Source organism: Spinacia oleracea, chromosome 3, assembly GCF_020520425.1.
Source record: "Spinacia oleracea cultivar Varoflay chromosome 3, BTI_SOV_V1, whole genome shotgun sequence".
NCBI lineage: Eukaryota > Viridiplantae > Streptophyta > Magnoliopsida > Caryophyllales > Amaranthaceae > Spinacia > Spinacia oleracea.
Window position 1 is genome coordinate 9178379 of NC_079489.1, and position 21818 is coordinate 9200196.

Consider the following 21818-nt stretch of genomic DNA (forward strand, 5'->3'; position numbering starts at 1 on the left):
TAAATAAATCCATCAATACTATTTGAAGAAAAACAAGCAAAATATAAAGGCATGAGAGGAATTAATAAATTCATCAATAATATTTAATCCGTTCTTTTTTTAGATGACACATTTTTTAGGCACGTTTGCCAATGCACGGCTTCAAATATTAATATCTTCAATTATGGTGTTCGACTAAATTATACACATGTTTCTAATTTTGAGATTTTGGAATATATGTTGATAACATAGAATGTCATGTGGTTGAATTGAAGAAGGAGAGCGCCACATGACATGGTAGACTTTCTTACAAACGTTTTTTAATAGATTCTTTGTGTTCGTCCATATTAAATAACTTAAAACTACATACGGAGTACTCCGCATTAGGCGTTTCAGGTTCATAACATTCCTAAAAAATTTAATCCAGTATATCGATCTCCAACCAATTTATATTGTTTTAATGATGACATCTGGGCCAATTGGTTAAGATTGAGGGCCTCTTACGATAAATCAGAAGTTCGAATTCTTCCTTTTCCATTAGTAATTTATATTGCAGCTCATTTGAACAAAAAAAAAACAATTATTTTTAATTAGTTTAGTATTTTATGAAAATATATTCAATGTAATTAAGAAAAGGAGTAGCTAAACTGATGTAACATGACTAATTACACTTATTTTCAAGTAAAAAGAAAACTAAAATGCATAGATTTGGAAATATTCTTAACAATCTCGTCAAAAATAACTAAAACAAGTAAATTTTTATCTTGGTTGCAGCAAAAAAAATAATAAAACCAAGATTATGTAACATTATCACTAGTATTTATTTATTTATGTATTTAGTTTAAAAAAGATTAAGTCAATTAGTGAACACTTGGCAAATTAAGTAAAGCCAAATGGTGGGCAGCTTTTAGTAACTTAGTATTAGAAACTTTATGGATAGTCCATTACCAGTTACAACAACAAAAACAACAATTCTTTGCTCCAGCAAAAATTAAGAAAGGGCGAGAGAGGAAGCAATAAAGAAGAAGAGAACTGGCGACCTAAAAAGATGATCGGCGACGGCATTCGAAGGTATTATGATAATATGATCAGTGACAGAGAGTACTTATCCTTCACCGGCAATCTCTGTCACTACTCATGTGATCATGGACCTCCAATTTTAACTCATTTAAAATTTAGGGTTTTCTCCGAATTTGGGCCTTTTTATTTTGGGTCTGAATTGAAGTAATTCAATGCAATTAATTGGGGGATTCAAGTCGAATTATGACTCTTATGCCCGGTAAGATGTTAATGTCAAAAAATATTTTTTAAATTTTAGTTTTTTACTTTGATTCTTGGGCATGAACGAGTAAAATATTGAATCGTTAGAATCGGGTTTGGAATCGCGATCCTACAACGATCCTAACCCAATTGCGACTTCGACCACGATCCGGATCGTTTTGACAATTCTGGATCGCGATTAACAGTGGTAATCACACACCCTTTTTATCTTCCCAGAATTTCACCATCAAAATCCCCTAAATGACTTTTGTAAATTTCTTCCCACCTTCAAATTCAATTCATTTTTCCAGAAAAATATCAAGCCCTCTAAATTTCCCAATTAATCATTTTTCCAGAAAAATTCCAAACCCTCTAAATTTCCCAATTAAATCAATCAATCTTTCTGGAATTTTTTTTTTTTTGATGGTGAAAGAGTGGGGATTTGTTATATGTGAAAATATATAGAGAGGGGTGGCAACAGTCATGGAGGAGATAGAGAGAGAAAGAGGTTGAATATGGAACGTATAGGGAGAAGATGAGAATGAGAAGTACTGATAAATTAGATTGGACTATTGATTTTGTGATTAATATATTTCGTGGAAATGAAAAAAATTCCTTGGGCTTTTTTCACTTAATTTGGGCTCTAAAAATCCCGCTATTGCAAGCTAAATGGCGCCATTTCACCAAAAAGTTCCCCCCATCTTTCCTTAGCTTTCCCCCCAAAATGAAATATTTACTGATGTGTTGGCACCATTCAAGAAACAGGGTAAGCTGACTGGATTTACCCCCAGGGTAAGTGTATCAACTCCCTGAGAAAAAGGAAGGATCAGTAAACAAGTAGATGGGTTACTTTTACTACGCAATTAATGATTGAGGAAGATGACTACAATTAATATTCTTTAATCTGTTCAATTGTTTAAGGGATTTAATTTTTCAGGTTTTGGCTGTTGGTTTTCTAGAGAGCGAGAGCGAGAGCGAGAGCGAGTGAGGGTACTACCGTACTAGGGACTAGGGACTAGGGAGAGAACCTCTCATCTTCTTACAAAAATTCAGTTGTTGGGTGAAAGAACCTCTCGTCTTCGGTCTTCCCATATCGCAAGTCACTTTACATCACTTGGTAAGCATTACTTACTTTTATTTCATTTGTTTGCCCTAATATCAATAGACTAGATAATTTCACAACTAAATTTACAATTATTGAAATTCATTGTTGAACTTTAATTTACGATACATTTTGACTTTGGAATTTAGGAGAGAATTTGGCACTGACGTTTATACTATGGTTTATTTTTGCAGCATAAATGAATTTTAGTACGTTGGAAAGTAATGTAGTTCGTATTATAACACGAATAAATTGTAAAAAAACAGGAAAAGTAAACCAATATTGTAGTACAGGAACTATTTTCTACGATGATGGTGTTCACGCGTTAGTTTTAACATGTGGACACAATGTAAAGGATAATTTTGTCAAGACTAGAACCGTTAAATTTCTGGTCTGTGTGGATGGGAGTTGGGAAAAGGCAAAATTGATTACAACAAAAAAGGATGCGGAGAAAGAAATAGGCATTCTCACTTATAAATCCAATCCCCTGAATATCAAAGAAAAACTTGAATTTGCAGAGAATTGTGTGGCACGTCAAAAGCTCCATTTGATATCACATCCTAATGGGTACGAAAGGAAAACTCGTGCAGAAGGCCGAGTTCATTCTATACAACTCCCTAGTGAAAAGTATGATGTGAAAAATCTTATTGAATGTGATGTCAAGGTGGGACCCGGTTCTTCTGGGGGCGCCTTAGTGGATGACAATAGTAGAATTGTGGGTATTATTTTTTCCGCAAACTTCATTCCCTGTTTTGACGAGGATCTTGATAAGGAGTCAACCAGATACAAAGCATCACATGGACTACGACTTGGGATTCCCGTTCAACAAGTATTTAAAGTTATCTCGGATTTGTATGTAAGTGTATTTCAATTTGAGTATTTTCAAGTCGTCAATGCATCAAATGTGGAGGATGTTCTCAAAAACATTTTGAGAGATATTTTTAGTGATTATCCTCCTGAAGATGATCAGTCTGAAGATGAACAATCCGAAGATGAACAATCTGAAGATGAACAATCTCATAAACTATGTGTCGAAAGCATTTTGGAAGATTCAGATGACACATCCATCGTATTGTTATGGTGTCGTGTTCCAACAACCAACATCAACGATGAGGTAATTCTACATCCCAAATCACTCTGAATATTTCAAATTTTGGTTTATAAACTTAGTGGAAATTTGTTGTGGTGATGTTTTTTGAAATTTTGTTATTTGATTGTAACAATAATAGAATTTTATGTTATCCCTTTTGCCTAAGTAATTTGGAATGTCCATACTAGGGTGCTAAGGTTGGTGAAGGAGAAGAGCTCCCTGGTCATAAGGTAATGGGAGATGATGCTGTAACCAGTCACTCCACATATGGTATTAGGCTTTTATGTCCTGGTCCCTATCAAGGCATTTATTCAATTGAGGAGCTTGTGCAACTAAGTCATAAGGTACATTTGTGGTTACATGATATTTTGGACTTGTTTACTCGCATTATTTGAACTATGTAGTTGTTCTGACATGCCCTTTTCTAATTTAGCACCCCAATCCATCAGCCATAGTCAGTGTTAAACTTGTGTCTGAAGCTCGTGTCAGAGTGGTTGGTGCTGGGGTTGTCAAGAGGCATGTTTTGATTCCTGAACATGAAGGTGGTACTGGAGCTTCTCGATGGACAGACACACAGAATGATGGGTTTCCTTGGGAGATTGGCCCTGCTCAAACTCTGGTTGCTAAGTATTTTCAAGGTCACTCAGTTCTTCAAACAGACTGTCAACTGAAAACAGGAAGGGTAGATTTTTGTTTCAGCATTGTTTCCCTCATCACACTCGGATGCATAATGATGAGAAAGTGCCATAAGAACACCCGTTCTGTGGGCATTGTTACAATGGATCCTGTTCTCTGGGCAAAGTTTGCTGGTGAGCCTGTCCATGTAATCAACTTCTTCTTCATGCTAGCAGAGGAGTTCAAAGAGATTATGTTTCAACTAGGATTCAGGAAGCTTGATGACATGGTTGGGCGTTCAGTTATGCTTCAAGTTAATGAAGAAATGATGAACCGCAATGAGAAGCTCAAGAACATTGATCTCTCTCTTTTGCAGGAAAAGGAGTTAGTAGATGTGTTCAAGTGTCCTTCCTGGGTTCCTGATGTGCAAGAACATCCTGGTTTTGTTGCATATGAGTGTGAAGTGATTCAGTGTGATAATGGGAATGAAAGAATGAAAGACTTTACGGAGGTTATTCAATCTGCTCGGTGCATGGATTGTGGTACTACAAAACCAAGGTAAAACCGTAGGAAAAAAGGAGCAACTGTTGTATTATACCCTAGCTTTTACGGTCCAGAATAAGACATAATTAACTATTAAGTCTATAACTACTGTTTTGGTTACTGCAGAGATCTTCTTATTGAAGGGGGGGACTTGTCCGGAATTCATTTTTCCATGGCATTCTTACATGCAAATACTAAGAGCTTGCTTGACAGTAATATACAAGATGGTCAATATATCTCTGCCAATTGCATTTGTACATCTATTCGACCCTTGGCCACAGGTTGGGCGCTCCCTTCTATCTTTTTGAATTTGAAAAGTTGCTAATATTTTTCAGAGGGTTATAAACATAGTTTTATGCAAAGATTGATAAGGAATTCGTTCAAAAAGAGAGTTATGACTTATGATTATGGAGTCTGTCATATATGTTTCTTTTGCGCTTGCTTATGCAAAGATTGCTGCTAATGTTGAGTTTCATATTCAGGAGAACCCAAGAATGAGGCCGGCTTTGAAGGACAACTGGACAAATGTGATGCTTCAGCAGCCACAAAGCACAAAGTGATTGATTATGCATGCTTGAGTCACAAAAGAGCAGTGGTCCTCTTCCTTAATTAGTTAATTAGTTAGGGTCTGATGATAAACATTATTCTAACTTAGTTGATTTTCTTTAGTAGTATTCGGCTTTTAGTAGATTGTCTTAGAAACACTAAACAAGCTTGATGCCTTGATAAGGCGTTTAACTTTCCACGATAGTTAGGACAATATGTTATAGTGCTGGCTTGTCATGCATTTGGGAGGCTGTTGAAGCACAATATGTTATATTGCTGGCTTGGCCTACTTTGTTGGATTATATCTTCTTATTTGTTGTTTTACGGGGCTGAATTTTATCTTACTTTAACGTTACGGGGCTGTTTTGAGTTTTGATTTTTGAACCCTGAAAGCAAGGTAATGACTTTTCTTGATAGGTACCGTTTTGGGTTTTGAACCCTGAAAGCAGGGAACTCGTTTCATTACTCTAAAGTAAAAGGTGGACATGTTTACTTTTTCAGTCTAGAAAATTTCCATGTGGACATGTACTTATGTCAGCAGTTCTGATCTATCTCATGCTTTGTTGTGTCTTTGATCTCTCCCTCCATCCCATCTCATGAGAAATATTAGAGAGATAAGTGGTTGGTTGGTGTGGGTCATCCTTTTCTGAGTAATCCTGAGGTGAAACAAAAAAGGGAGTATTCCCTAAGGGCTTGGGCTCTGTGTTTCAATACTCCGTTTGTTTTTCTCTGATCATTTTGTAACAATCTGATTGCAAATGAAACGAGTTATGTGGTAAGCATTTCAGTTCTGTGCATCTGACTTTGGATTTTAACTTGATGACTTCGTCTAACATGTGATAAAATTCAGGAAGCAAGTAATGTTGATGGGAGATGGTGCATCAGATTAGGAGCCCGTCAACTGACAAGTTCTTTTAAGGGTCTACTGCTCTCAAGGTGAACTACTCATGCAAGGTTACTTTGTTCTTTTGGACTCACAATGCCTAAGAATTGGGTAAGTATGTATCTGATTGACTGATTTTCAAACGTCTGACTTTGCAGGCTCAATAGAATTCTGGTTCTTTTGATTTGCATATTTAATTGTCCATCTATGACCTAGTTTATAGGGCATCATATCCAGTTTCTTCCCTACTTGAGTTGGACATGTTAGCATAAATTTGAGTTTATTTTACTGGAACTAGTCGATAAATAGTAAAGTAAAGAGCTCACGAGGCTAGAATTGATGAGTTTGAATTAACTAGGATATCAAGGTTAAAGACCAAGTCAAAAAACTTCAGAAGTTGCAGACAGTAATAGTGTAGTCTCTGATATGTTCACATATACTGGGAGTGGGGTGAAGCAACAGTATCTTATTGAGAGACATAACTTTTGACAATCATAGACTACATCTTTATATGTCCTAACTACATGCAAACTTTAACTTAATTGGGCTAATTCATATTTAATCATTCAGGAGCAAACCCTTCATTTTAATTATTCCATATATCCATATCCTTTATGCTCCATATCGACCCACTAGTGGTATGCTAATTTAATAAATCAGATCACTTTCTTGATTTCTTATTCCCAGCATTTCATTTCACTTCAATGCAGGTAAATGCTAGAGCCAGTTATGGCCTCTCATTAGAAGGAACCTGTCCTCTACCAAGAAGTATTTGAAGTCGTGTCTGCCTAAACCATACCGCCCTGTTTTACTTCAACGGCAATCTGAGGGGAGCTAAAACGGATGCCGCTAATGCCATTGTTGTATGACCACTAACACTTGTTTTTTCTATTTTTAGACATTCATGACAAAAAGATATTGCTACTTATGATATATCCCCATTGTTATTGGTCATTGGTCATCTCCCTTGACCTTGTTTGGACTTGCGTATAGCTGGGTTAAATTGTATTTTAAATTAAGGGTCGCACCAATCACCAATAATACAATAAATTAGGGACATACGGACCTTCACTGGACCCTGGGCTAAATAGTGGGAGCCTTGTGCATTGGGTACAACCTTTTTTTCTGTCTAAGGTGATTTGTTACCCTGACCTCTCCACAAAAAGTAGGAACTACCATTACAAAACTTGTATTTATTTGATGGTTAAGTGTTATATCTTGAAACAAGGGTTCCTTTTGTTTTAATTGCATTAAAACCGAAGCAATTGTGTTCCCGCGGGCCCGGGAAGTGTAGATTCACCCCGGTGCGTATGAACACATATGTGGATTTGAATAGCTATGATTAAGATTCAAAGTTATCATCTTGGTTTGAGTTTAAAGAATTGTACAAGGAAAAGAAGCATTGGAGTACAAGGAGTCTTCTAGGCTTTAGTAGGAGTCCTTTAGTAGAAGCATTGGCTTTAAACACTGCCCTTTACCCCTATGATTCCCCAACTTTCCTCTACTTTGATTCCCTCCGGAATCATCTTACCCCCAAATTCTCTTTACCCAACTGTTGTATTATACCCTAGCTTTTACGGTCCAGAATAAGACATAATTAACTATTAAGTCTATAACTACTGTTTTGGTTACTGCAGAGATCTTCTTATTGAAGGGGGGGACTTGTCCGGAATTCATTTTTCCATGGCATTCTTACATGCAAATACTAAGAGCTTGCTTGACAGTAATATACAAGATGGTCAATATATCTCTGCCAATTGCATTTGTACATCTATTCGACCCTTGGCCACAGGTTGGGTGCTCCCTTCTATCTTTTTGAATTTGAAAAGTTGCTAATATTTTTCAGAGTCTTATAAACATAGTTTTATGCAAAGATTGCTAATGTGGAGTTTTATATGCAAAGATTGTTGGAGTTATGACTTATGATTATGGAGTCTGTCATATATGTTTCTTTTGCGCTTGCTTATGCAAAGATTGCTGCTAATGTTGAATTTCATATTCAGGAGAACCCAAGAATGAGGCCTGCTTTGAAGGACAACTGGACAAATGTGATGCTTCAGCAGCCACAAAGCATAAAGTGATTGATTATGCATGCTTGAGTCACAAAAGAGCAGTGGTCCTCTTCCTTAATTAGTTAATTAGTTAGGGTCTGATGATAAACATTATTCTAACTTAGTTGATTCTCTTTAGTAGTATTCGGCTTTTAGTAGATTGTCTTAGAAACACCAAACAAGCTTGATGCCTTGATAAGGCGTTTAACTTTCCACGATAGTTAGGACAATATGTTATAGTGCTGGCTTGTCATGCATTTGGGAGGCTGTTGAAGCACAATATGTTATATTGCTGACTTGGCCTGCTTTGTTGCATTATGTATCTGATTTACGAATGTCTGTCTTTGCAGGCTCAATAGAATTCTGGTTCTTTTGATCTGCATATTTAATTGTCCATCTATGACCTAGTTTATAGGGCATCATATCCAGTTTCTTCCCTACTTGAGTTGAACATGTTAGCATAAATTTGAGTTTATTTTACTGGAACTAGTCGATAAATAGTAAAGTAAAGAGCTCACGAGGCTAGAATTGATGAGTTTGAATTAACTAGGAAATCAAGATTAAAGACCAAGTCAAAGAACTTCAGAATTTACAGACAGTAATACTGATATGTTCAAGTTCAGGGAATGGGGTGAAGCAACAGTATGTTATTGAGAGACATAACTTTTGACAATTTTCTGGGACTTCACTTGAGGTTTTTGTTGTCGTCTATAAATTATCTGTTGATTCATGAATTTTTCTTTTGCTTCATCGGTCATTTTGGAGCTTCATCCAAGCCTTCATTTTAATTATTCCATAATATCCATATCCCTTATGCCCCATATCAAACTAGTGGTCTGCTAATTTAATAAATCAGATCACTTTCTTGATTTACCCACGTATAAATCAGATCACAATCCCATATATTTACCCACGTGATGATCAAACTAATGGTCTGCTAATTTAATAAATCAGATCACACTAGGTGTTTAATTATTCCTATAACTTTAATTAATTAATTGTAATCCTGATAGGATTAGTAATTAGTTTCCTAGTAGAACTCTAAAGACAACCCATACAGTATACTTTACATAGATTGTGTTCAAGGGAGAACATAATTCATAGCCTAACCCGAGTGCATAAAACCTTGAGCCCAAATTCTTATATGAGACTGTCCTCACCATCAACTGATGGTGAGACCGGTTCACACTTGCGAATTTAGGTAGGTTACTTCTATAGTTTAGACATGTTACTTTTTTTTTTTTTATAATTTTAGAGCAGATACTTTTTTAGTTTAGGTATGTTACTTCTATAGTTTATACATGTTACTTTTTTTGTACGGAGTAGTTTTAGGGGAGATACTTTATTAGTTTAGGTATGTTACTTCTATAGTTTAGACATGTTATTTTTTAAAAAAAAAACTTAGAGGAAGTGCTTTTTTTAGTTTAGGTATGTTAATTCTATAGTTTATACATGTTACTTTTTTTATACGGAGTAGTTTTAGGGGAGATACCTTTTTAGTTTAGGTATGTTACTTCTATAGTTTAGACATGTTAGTTTTTTTTTTTTTTAATAATTTTAGAGGAGGTATTTTTTTTTAGTTTAGGTATGTTACTTCTATAGTTTAGACAACTTTTTTTTTTTTATAATTTTAGATGAGGTACTTTTTTAGTTTAGGTATGTTACTTCTATAGTTTAGACATGTTACTTTTTTTATACGGAATAATTTTAGGGGATGTACATTTTTAGTTTAGGTATGTTACTTCTATAGTTTAGACATGTTACTTTTTTTAGGTAATTTTAGAGGAGGTACTTTTTTAATTTAGGTATGTTACTTCTATAGTTTAGACCTGTTACTTTTTTTTATATAGTTTTAGGGGAGGTACGCTATTGGTTTCGCGCTCGTCACACCATCAAGTTGATGGTGTGACTGGTCTCACAGGAGACGCGCTGAACCTTGAGACTTAATAGTGAACATAATTGAAATTTGCCAAAGTAATTAACAATGGTTTTAGAGAGAGAACATAAACTAATTAAGTAAATAAATTTCTGGTAATCTAGGATGTTTTCTAAGTCCTTAAGACTTAATATTTATAGTATTGCTAGAAAATAAGAAAAACCGAGTAATTAAACTAAGAAAATCACGGAAAGGTTTTCGTCGCAGTCGCCCGATCGGGCCGCCATCTGTCCGATCAGGCGAGTGTAGAAGTGATCATTTTCTGACCGATGGGCGATTTTCGCCCATGGATCTAAGAAAAAGCCAACCGCCCGATAGGGACCAGACAAGCGTTACATAGCCAATTCCTTTTTTAATTCGCCGGTTGGGCGCTTTTCACCCCTTGGTCGTCGGGCGACCTTCAGTATACGCTCTTAGACATCGTTTTTACTTCCAATGACTGAGTCTAACTCTTAAGGTTCGAACATAAGCTTCATAGGCTCCTTTTGAGTAGACTAGGATTGTCTCGAACTAGCTCGGGAAAATACGTGGCCCGGAAAGCGTGAAACGAGCCTAAAAGGGCTAATTTCTCCTTAAACACCCTAAAAACTCAAGGCATACTACACAACACATATTAGTACTTAAATAGTTTCGAATAGCTCAATTAAGACCAAAAAGTACTAAGGGATGGGGGTAAAAACTTTATAAAATATGAATATATAACCTAGAAAATTAAGAAGTATATATTTAAAGTTTGTGTAAGGTAACTACCAGTAATATAGATTGGACATTACCAACACACAAAGCCAAGAACAAAGTCCTTGTTCGTGATTTGGTAATTTCAATATATTTTCTAATTACCAAGTTGTGATTTATTATGACAATTTTTCGGAAACTTTGTAGGTTTGGACATAGCCAGTATTATGTATGGTCATTGTCAATTTTCGCTAAACTAATGGTTTGTTTGGTAATGTTCAACGGTTTAACCTCATATTTGGTGATGTCCATAGTTCTATAATTAATTTTAAAACCAACAATTATCATCGTATGCTTCCATCTCAATGCGCAATTCATCATATTCTCCCTCACACTCAAAGTAGCTTCCATTGTCTCAAAGTTTTGAAGAATATTTATAAACTCCAAAAAAACACTAAAGACAACTTACACTACCATCTTTATTTATAGATTTTATTACCTCCATGGAGTTCGCCCAAACCAGAAACGGGTTCGCCCGAACCTATATTTAGTTCGTCCGAACATTTGAACGCGTTTGGTTGTACGGAATTAATGAAGCTCGACGGCTACGATTAATTGAAAATTGAGCAGCAAATTTGGTCCTTCGGATTGAATTCGACGGTGATGGATGATTGATGATTGCTGATCGGAGGGTTAGAACAGACGGTGATGATTGATTGTGATGAAGGATGATGATCCGTTGAGGGTGGATGATGATCGACGGTGGACGGTGATGATGATGATGATGATGGACGGTGTTGATGATGGGGGTTGAAGAAAAGACGAAAAGAGCGAAGGAGGAAGGAGACAGAGTCACGAGCAACCAAATAAAAGAAAGGGGATCTGATTGTTGGGTGATAAAAAGAGGAGTTTTTCTTTTTCTTTTTCCTTTTCCTCCTTTTTGTTTTACCTTTTCTTTTCTCCTCTTTAATCCTTTTTAATTTCTTTCCTTTTTTTTGTTTTCCTTCTTGTAGTTGGGTTGTATAAATACCCTTGCTCTTAATTTTAAAAAAAACAACTCAAAAACCATGTACATAATTAAGATTATCACCTCCTTCGAATGATTAAACAACGAGAAAAATTACTTGCTTTCGGTCAATCCACCTGGAAAAGTTTTAGTAAAAAACAATGGCTTACCGAAGGTGATCGAAACACCCGTTTCTTTCACCAAAAAATCAAATCCCAGTCGGCCAGGAACACGATCTATCGTCTACAAAACGATTTAGGACAATGGGAATCTGATCCCATCACGGTCCAAGATTTTCTACTTAAATCCTTCAAACATCGGTTCGTATCCACTTCAGATCCTAATAGACAACTTGATCTCTCCTTTCTACCACATTGGATTTCTCAGGAACAACAAAACGATCTCATCCAACCCTACTCTGATGATGAAATTAAAGAAGCCTTCTTCTCAATGGATCCGCTCAAATCTCCGGGATCGGATGGGTTTGGTCCGCAGTTTTTTAAAGCTTACTGGCCAATAATTGCTCCAGAAGTTACTACTGCAATCAAGGGCTTTTTCTACCATGCCAAACTCCCCAAAGCCCTGAATCACACCATAATTGCTCTTATTCCCAAAAACGATAACCCAGAAAATCCCAATCATTTTCGACCCATCAGCCTATGTAATACCATCTATAAAGCAATATCGAAATTATTAGTCAACCGACTAAGACCTATTCTCCAACATCACATAAGCCCCTATCAGAATGCCTTTACGGCCGAACGTTCTATCCACGATAATTTACTGATAGCACAAGAAATTTTAAATACCTTCCAAAAATCCACTTCAAAGGTTGGATGGTGTGCGCTTAAACTCGATATGGAAAAAGCTTATGATAGAATCGAATGGGACTTCCTTTGGGCCACCCTTTACTCCCTTGGGTTCCCGGACAAGTGGATTACCTGGATTAAAGCTTGTGTTACAACAGTCTCTTACTCTCTTAAAATCAACGGCTCTACAACGCATCACTTCTTACCTTCGAGAGGTATCCGCCAAGGAGACCCTCTCTCCCCATATCTCTTTCTTATCTGTATGGAAGTTTTCATTTTTATGCTTTCCCAAAGTAGCACACTTCCGAACTCAGGAATTGGAATCCGTATTGCCCCTCTCACTCCGAAAATTCCCTGCCTCCTGTTTGCTGACGACAGTCTTCTGTTTGTTAAAGCTACTTCAACAGCTACAAATCAATTAAAATCTGTGATAACTTCCTTCTGCAACTTATCAGGTCAACTAGTCAATTTTCATAAATCGGCGATCATCTTCTCAAAAAAAATAGAACATTCCCGTAGAGATTTACTTGCTGGGAATTTCTCTATGACTAAATCTGCCTCACTCGGAAGATATCTAGGTGCCCACTTCTCTTCCTTTAAACCTTCCAAATCAGACTATAATGCGATAATCCAGAAAAATATCTCTCAGATCAACCATTGGCATGCTAATTTCCTTTCTAAAGCAGGTAGGTCTATCCTCATTCAAAGTAATCTCGAAGCACTACCGGCTTACGTCTGCTCCTCCTTCTTATTACCTCAAAAAACATGCTCGAATTTAGACTCTATCCATCGTAACTTCTTCTGGAAACCATCCGCTTCCTCTAACCATACCCCGCTTATCTCATGGAACAAAATTTGTCAACCTAAAAGTCTAGGGGGTCTAGGTCTCAGGAAAACAAGACCTCTTAACCAAGCCTTCCTTGCGAAGCTTGGCTGGAAAATCTTAATGAACGAAGAAAACCTCTGGGTTTCATTAATTAGGAAAAAATATCTCTCCAACTCAACCTTTTTTGAATATACTCCTAAACCAAAAGACTCCTCTATCTGGCGTCATATCCTTTGCCAAAGAGAGATTCTGCGCAAAGGTATTCGTTGGAAACTCGGGAACGGCAAATCTATTAATTTCTGGCTTGACAACTGGGTTATCCAGGATAATCTCCTTAGTCACTTAAAATTGAATATCAATACAGTTAATTCGAATCTACGTGTTGCTGATTTCATCCTCCCTAACCACGAATGGGATAGTGATAAATTAAAATCTATAGTTCCTCCCGCCTTAGCTATGAAAATTAAAGGATTAACTATTCCAACTAGAGACCTTGAGGATTCTCCAATTTGGGGAGCTACTTCGACGGGAGAGTTTTTCGTCAAATCCGCGACTTGGATAGCTCATGGGTTACCTTTTTCTCCCCATACTTGGAACTATAACTGGATCTGGAGCTTAGACATCCCACCTAAAATTGCTATTTTTCTATGGCAAATTTGCCATAATAGCATTCCTGTACGAAGTACACTCCAGAAACGTAATATCCTGCCTTTTGATGTTTGTCCACTTTGTGACACTTATGTTGAAACTATGAATCATCTTTTCATTCAATGCCCTTCCTCTAAACTCTTGTGGGATCTCCATTTAACTAAACACTGGCTGGATTATTTTATCACCTCCCACGACCTTCTTGAAAATCTAACCCTTCTCAGGAAGTACCCCTCTGCTTTATGTAAGTTCACCTTCCTAATTTGGTCCCTTTGGAAGGAAAGAAACGATTGTACCTTCAACAATGCGTCCTTCAACCCATTCCGGGTTTTCTACAAGGCAAACTCTGCTTACCATGAATGGCAATCTCGTCTCCAACTTGACTATCACCAGCTTACGGGCACCCCTATCACTACCCTCAATTCCACCCCTCCACCTCTCCCTTCCCCTCCAATCATGGTTCGCTGGTACCCCCCTCCACTCGGCACCTTCAAACTCAACTTCGACGGCTCCAGTAAATCTTCTTCAGCAGCAGCAGGACTCATCATCCGTAATAATGAAGGAATTTCAATTTCAGCATGTACTTTTAATCTTGGTCAAACTCAAGCTTTCATGGCTGAAGCCATCGCTCTCCACAAAGGTCTACAAGAAGCTAGGCGTCTTCAGATCGATAATCTCCTTATCGAAGGTGATAATCTTCTTATCATTAATGCAGTTAAAGGGGTGTGGTCTACTCCTTGGAAGATCAGTAACATTATTTCTGATATCAAACATCTCCTCACCCTCTTTACCACGTGGGATATCAAGCACATTTTCAGAGAAGCAAATTCGGCTGCAGATTGGATAGCGAATGTCGGTCACCTAATTGTTGGAAATATGTATATAGATCCTACCAATAGCCAGAGATTAGCTACTATCTTGTGTAATGATTACTCAGGAGTGACTCTCGTGCGGAGAGGCTCCTAAGTATATTCTCCTTACCTTTCAAAAAAAAAAAAAAAAAAAATTAGATTAAGTTTTAGGGTTTAGTTAGTTTTTGGAGAGAGAAAGTGAGAGAAACATGGATTGAAATTGAATTTTGAAGAATCAAAGATAGGGATTTTCTTGATGATTTGGAGATTTCCATCATTTAATCAATGAGATTTTCTTTACTCTTCTCTCTTCAATTATTGTCTTATTTATTGTTTTATATGTTTCTTTGATTAGATTAGTTTCATGTTTAGTTTTATAATTTAATCTTCAAATTAGTTGTTGTTTTTGCTTAGTATCATGCTACTAGTTATTAAAGTCTTTAAATTTATTATTTTTATAAACTTTTCTATAAGGTGGTCTTACGCAAAAGACCACATTGATATCATATAAGTTAAGCAATGGAACCAATTAGTTAGGCACTTGAACTAATTAGTTAAGCACCGAAACCAATTAGTTAAGCAATTGAATCAATTAATTAAGCAATGTAACCAATTAGTTAAGAAATTAAACCAATTAGTTAAGCAACCAAAGTGGTCTTTCCGGTAAGGCGGTCTTACACAAAAGTTGCCGTATTATTTTTATGTTGATTGAGTAGTGTTGTTGGTTAGGGTTTGGGTGAAAACCTAATAATGATTGATTTGGGTAAATGAGTTTGAATTTGGTGATGTTGCATGATTAAATTATTGTTTGTTTGAGCATACTCAAACTTTGTTGTATGCAAATTAGCTACTTGTGTATGACTTAGATTTTGGGGTAGTTGACTTTAGGAAAATCGAGGGATCGTGACCTAAGTTGACTATTGTTTGGTTTGTGCTTAACCGTGACCTAAGGGTAGTTGTGTGTAGGACGGGAGTTCGCATTTGACTATTCTAAGAATTGATCCAAGGCGGGAGTCATTTGGGGATCTATTTCTAACCAACGCATCATTCATACTTTGCTTATGCATCATCATTCTTAATTGTTGCTCGTATACTTGTTTCATTATTGTTGGTGTTTGATCTCATTCCTTGACCATGCTTGCCCTTTGGTAGTTAGTTTAGTTTTAGTTGGTTAGTTGACTTTTCCAACCCTATTCCGACCTAACTTGTTGTTCGATTAGCATAAATTAGCGCACCTTAGTCCTTGTGGATTTCGACCCTTACTTGCCGCTTTACTTGTGTTTAGTGGTTAGTTTAGGTTTTTTTTTTTGTTTGATTAGGAGAGACTAGTAACGACCTAGTTTTCCCAGGGAGTTTCTTGATGAGAATGTAAATGATAACTTGAATTACTTATTATGCAGTTAGTGTATATTGTCTGAAATTTTCTGAACCAGTACATTCCTAACATGCCAGAAATACGCTTGTAAGTTGTGTAAGTTGTATCATTTTCTGTAATGTTTCAGGTTTATGCAGAGATATTTGTGATTTCCTCTGACTAAATAACAGGGTAGTTTGGACAAACAAAACTCCGGAAAATGACAATCCCGGAGATTGTTCAAGGGCTTCTCAGACGTAAGAGAAACAGCGAGTGGCGATGGGAAAGGCCATGTAACAGGAGGACTTAATTAGATAAGACTACAGCTTGATCATTTTGTGCATATAAGCAAGTTAATCATTTAGATGTTTTTGTGAAGGGCTAAAACTTATCCTATCCAATTTCCCTCAAAAAAATGAACTAATTTAATCTTGTATTCATGTCCACGCAATTACGATAACTTGTTGTTCGATTAGAATAATCTAGTTCGCCTATTCCTTGTGGATTTCGACCCTTATTTTTTGCTTTACTTGTGTTTAGTGATTATTTTAGATTTTTGTTTGATTAGGAGAGACTAGTAACGAACTAGTTTTCCCCCGATCACCCCTGACCCTAGAAAAAAGTACTGATCCGTACATTATATAGCGTGCACGATACATTGATACGAAACGGGAAAAAGAAAAAAAAAGGACAGTAATTTAACATCATTAACTTTTAATAAAGTTAACCAAGTCATCCCCTCAAACAGTCAAGATCATCTTCTATCTATCAGACTATCATCATAGTCGGCTACGCCAGAAGTTTGAGGGATTGCATCAAACTTTTTCTATGTGTTCTTCCTTATTTTACTCCAATTCTTCCTAGAAATCTTGTCTTAATCATTCAACCTTCCTAAAATCTTGTCCTAATTTAATTTAATTTATTTTTCCTAAATTTAAATTATTCCTCTTTGCGTTCCCAGAAATCTTCCTCCTTTCTTAACCTAATCCTTCGTACAGTTCTAATGTCAACACCTCGTGATAATAAAAGAAGAAAAACGGATACCCAGGATCATGACATCATGCCTGAACCAGGTTTGTCGTCAAAAAATTTCAATTTTTTGTTATATTTATGGCTTGTTATTTTTTTGACGACATATTGGTTGCTTTAGAAAGTTAATTAATATTGAATGATTGAATATTAGTTTGCTGATTGCTTGTTTCCTTGTTAGTAGCTGAAATTTTGTTGCTTTAAAAAGTTGAATTGTTGCTTGTTTCCTTCATGGTAGCTGAAATTTTGTTGCTTTAAAAAGTTGAATTGTTACTTGTTTCCTTCTTTATGAATGTTTGCAATTATCTGTAAATTGGTGCTTGTATTTCGTGGTTATGGCACTTTATCTTGTCTGATAAAGATTATGTTGTTGTTGTTTGAAAAATTAGGTGACGAAGGTTCTCGCGGAGATGAACATACTGCTATTGCTAGGACAGAGGTTGATGACAAGGTTTATGTCCCTGATGAACAAGAGGCCCCAAGTAATGTTCGTTTTATCTGTATATGTTGTATGAATGCTGGTTTTACAGCAGATGTTTAATGTGATACATGATATGTGACATTCAACATGTGATATGCTGTAGGTGATAAAGTTCCAGAGACAACTATAAGCAAGAGCACTATCAGAGTTTGTAGTAGCTCAACTACATCGAGAGTTCCGGAGACGACTATAAGCAGGAAGAATATCAGAGTTTGTAGTGGCTCAACTACATCTGGAGATAAACTGGTTGCTGATGCTGGAGACCCCTTGGATGGTGGTATACATCGCTTTCATCATTACTCGTTGATTCAAATTACTATTGTGTGGTGTTAACTGTTAAGTCGGAACTTGTTCACTTAAGATGATTTATATGATGGTTAGATAGGTCTAGACTGAAATTCAAACAAACCGACTTTGTCGTATGCTGATTGCTTTTTCTTGATGTCATTGTTTCAAAATGAATTTGATTTGGGAATATGTGGCCAGATGCTTCTTGGTGATCTTTTTTTGGCCAAGTGGAGTATTTATTGTTGAAGTGAATCCTTTTGAACAGTTTCTTTACTCAGTTCACCTTGAACTATTGATAAGTGCCAAATGGAACATCCTCTTATAAATAAACATGTTAAAACGTCTGTAAACTTGAATGCTTTATGAGTGTCTTTCTCTTTTGACAATTGGTCATAGAGTTCACCTTTTTCTTTGACAATTGGACATTTTCTAGTTGGATAGAGATGACCAAGTAACAGATAGGAGATCCATTTGATTGTGAAGTAGATTCACTCGGTGTCTCGGAATAGATCCCCATACCCTTTTCTGATATTCTGATTGAGATCACATAAGTTGAGTTATCTACACCCAACGCATAGGGTTAAAGTCATGCAAGCTAATTCTCATGTTTGTAGTTTAGTGATGTTTCATGGATGACAATTTTCCTTCATTCACTCAATAATTTACTATGTAGCTGTTCTTGCTGTTAAATGTTAGTACTCATTTGATGATTTCAAATGCAGGTAATATGTCCACCACTTGTCCTCGGGCCTCACCCTCTATTACAGTAGCAAACCCCAAACCTCTCCCCAAGCCATGTCCAGCTTCTACAAGAATACAAGTTGGGGATTTTACTGTTTTTTTGGTTCCCCGTGTCAAATTGGACTTTCATTTATTCTGTGAAGAAGATAAAATGGTGACAAGACAAATGACAAGAGAGATTGTAACAACAATATTTTCTAACCCCTGGATATTTAAGAAAAGTATTTCTGTTCGCTACAAAGATGTTAGGGTACGTCTTTTGTTCAATCAAAAAATGAAGGGTAAACTAACAATGTTGGCTGATGGCAGATTCTTTTTTAGACCCCCTGAGTTACAAAACACTAGCGTGCTTTTGAAATTAGGAAACGAACTTTTTGAGAAACTTGGTACGTTTGAAGTGACCCATGACGGCACTCTCTACGTAGTAAAAGTGTTTCCGCCTTCTTTTTCAGAAGATGCAACACAAATGAAGTGTGCTATTTCAGGTATTTTCATAATCTTGTATATAGTTTTATTTTTTGTATCTTTAATTTCTGAAATCATGGAATTGTTGTAGGTTACTCTAACCTAATACTAATTTTTTTCATGCAAGTCTTATCGATATGTATTAAGCAACTTCATTAGTATTAAGGAGACATTAAACTATACAAGGCTGTGTATGAGAACCTGAATTTGAATTCAATTAATTTATTTCAAATTTGGAAATTAGTATCCCTTACCTTCAATTCAAAATTGTCTCTTTGGCGGAATTTAGGTATTCAAAATCTAGATTCAGAATTTTAATATGATGTTTGAAAGTGCTTGGGATGATGGGCATTTCGCCATAATTTATGGAGAGTGGAAAGTATCTAGTGGTTTTGGTGGAAGAGAAAACGTGTGTATGATATAATTAGTGTAAAACCGAATTTCAAATCCTACTTATATGTGCCTTTCCAATTATACCAAAACTTCAGGGCAATTCCATAGTTTCATTCTATGCAATCCAAACAACAGACTTTCCAAATCCAGAATTTGAAATGAGACATTGGTATCTATACATCCCATAAGGAACCTGCTATTATAACATCTTGATTATAACATCCCATGATGAGATATTATAACTTCATTTTCTTTCCGTTCTTTTTCGAGTGACTTGTATATCTTATTTGGCAGGTCTGACAGAGGATCCACCTGCTATTATACTGAATGGAATTCCATCTCATTGGTTTGCTGAGCAACCTGACTCCTCCAAACCATCAAAAAGGCTTCTTTGCATCTTTCTTGAGACTTTTGGGAAAATCAGGTATAAACGAAGATTACAAAATTTTCTTCATAACTTAAAGCCTTATTTCTTAAATTTTCTTCATATTCTCAAAATGTTTCCTGTGACCGTCAACCTGAATACTAGGCAACTTTTGAAAATTTAATTGTTGCTGCTCCGTAACCAAATCATCCTCAACAAACACCCTCATCCCATTACAAAAGTCAGCCGCCATAAACACCACCACGGCACCACCGCCAAAACTGACACCACCATCAACATCACCAATAACAACACCCATCCTTAATACCACCATCATTACCTAAACCATCCTTAGAGGATAACTTCCAACTTTTCCGCGATTCTTACAACTTCGGGAATTGATTGAAACCTCAGTATTGTTGAAGTTGTTGCACTCCTTCTCTGCCACCTTCTGCGGTTGCCGGTGGTGCCTCGATTGGGTGACTTTCTCTCTCCTCAACCTATCTCCTAAGAAGAGAAAAGAGGTTGCCGGTGGTGGAAAACTGGAGGGGAGGGGGGGGGGGGGGGAGGGGAGTAAAAGGGGGTTGTTGTTGTTGATGGAAACCAACGAATCCATCATCCACTATTGCATCCATTAATACGCTTCTCTCTATTTTTCGTAAGTTAAAGACCATTTTGAGAAGATGTCACATAAATGTAGGATTATTTCAAAATTACTAAAAAAAGTTGGACTATTTTAAGCAAGCCTCCTAAAAGTTGGATTATTAAAATTATTTTTCCTTTCTTATTTTGTTGTTTCTTTTCTCGTTGGTTTTCGGTGTAGAAGTGATGTTCAATCTTGTTATTGACTTGAAAGTGGAATGATTGATCAAATTGTTGTATATAATCTTGTTCTAACGTAGTTCTACTTGTTTCTATTAGGGATCTTGACGTTGTTCCGGATGAAAATTTTGGTAAGGATGAGAGAAACTTTTATTCAACAAAAAAAGAGGATTCAATTTCGACTGTTGTGTATTGCAAAGTAATTGTTCATTACAAGGAGTATGAACATTGCTATAATGCGTTGAAATTTTTGTGCTCGCATTCGTTGCAAAAGGTAATATCTATTCAATACGCAATATTTCTTGTTTTTTTTTCAGTCCTTCTATCTATTTTTATTTTTATTGATGATTAAGCAAACTCTATGCTTAGGGTTCAGGCATAGCCGACTATGAAGTGTCTTGGAAGGAGGAGGATCTTTGTCCAAGGTTTTTATCCTTACAAAAGGTTATTAACCCCTTATTAATTTTTGCAAAGTTTGTATTCCTTCCGTCCCAGATTGGAATCTGTCACATTTCTTTTGCGATTGCTTATGCAGAGATTGCTAATCTTGACTTTCATATTCAGGAGGACCCAAGAATGAAGTTTGTTTGGAAGGACAAGCGTGATGTTTCTGCAGACCCTGAGAAAGTGGATTTTGAGGAGTTCCAGGCTCTAAAGCACAAAATGATTATGCTGGAGGAAGAGTTGGAGGATGTGATGGCTAGATTGGAGAAGTTTGAGGCATTAAAGAGCAATGCTGCTCTTCCTTAGTTAGGGTTTGCTGATAAAATTTATTCTAAATATTTTGGTCTACATACTAGTTGATTCCCTATAAGTGTTTCTAAATATTTTGGTCTACATATTTTGGTCGTAGAATCACCAAACAAACTTGATGCCTTGATAAGGAGTTCAACGCTGCCAATGATAGTTAGGACTTGGGAGGCTGTTGTGTTATAGTGCCAGCTTGGCATGTATTTTGGGACCGTGTTAACTTAACTATACTTTGTTGAATTATATCTTATTATTTTTTGTTTTACAGGGCTGAATTTATCTTATCTAAACCTTTTGACCCTAACTTTATC

At 36.4% G+C, this 21818-nt stretch overlaps 2 protein-coding genes and 1 long non-coding RNA gene across 19 annotated transcripts in view; 2 read left to right on the plus strand and 1 right to left on the minus strand.

Moving 5' to 3' along the window:
* The window catches only part of LOC110799140 (uncharacterized), a 132063-nt gene that overhangs the window by 29168 nt on the left and 81077 nt on the right, over positions 1–21818 (plus strand). For 12 of the 13 annotated variants that reach the window (XM_056838605.1, XM_056838599.1, XM_056838607.1 and 9 more), the window contains exon 3: positions 17593–17685. In XM_056838605.1, coding sequence (XP_056694583.1) covers positions 17593–17685 — 93 coding nt within the window. Of the gene's footprint in view, positions 1–16890; positions 17248–17592; positions 17686–17787; positions 17962–18694; positions 19199–19865; positions 19996–20856; positions 21032–21126; positions 21202–21321; positions 21773–21818 lie in introns of those variants that run through there. The other variant, XM_056838612.1, reaches the window with a different exon arrangement.
* LOC110799139 (glutamate synthase [NADH], amyloplastic) lies at positions 930–5469 on the plus strand. Of its 5 annotated transcripts, XM_022004345.2 has the most exons (8): positions 936–1258; positions 2177–2356; positions 3125–3197; positions 3287–3455; positions 3620–3775; positions 3865–4604; positions 4716–4870; positions 5072–5469. In XM_022004345.2, exons 3-8 carry the CDS (start codon positions 3139–3141, stop codon positions 5200–5202), a joined length of 1410 nt encoding a protein of 469 aa, XP_021860037.1. In that variant the 5' UTR covers positions 936–1258; positions 2177–2356; positions 3125–3138; the 3' UTR covers positions 5203–5469. The 5 variants fall into 5 exon arrangements, with proteins under 5 accessions (XP_056694575.1, XP_021860035.1, XP_056694574.1 ...); XM_056838597.1 differs by having other exon boundaries at positions 930–1258; positions 2177–3455; positions 3865–4335; positions 4423–4604; XM_022004343.2 differs by having other exon boundaries at positions 931–2356; positions 2536–3455.
* On the minus strand, positions 8174–11566 carry LOC130469372 (uncharacterized). Its single transcript, XR_008929875.1, has 2 exons — positions 11180–11566; positions 8174–10604 (listed from the first exon to the last, which is right to left on the minus strand). It is a non-coding gene; the product is annotated as an uncharacterized lncRNA (long non-coding RNA).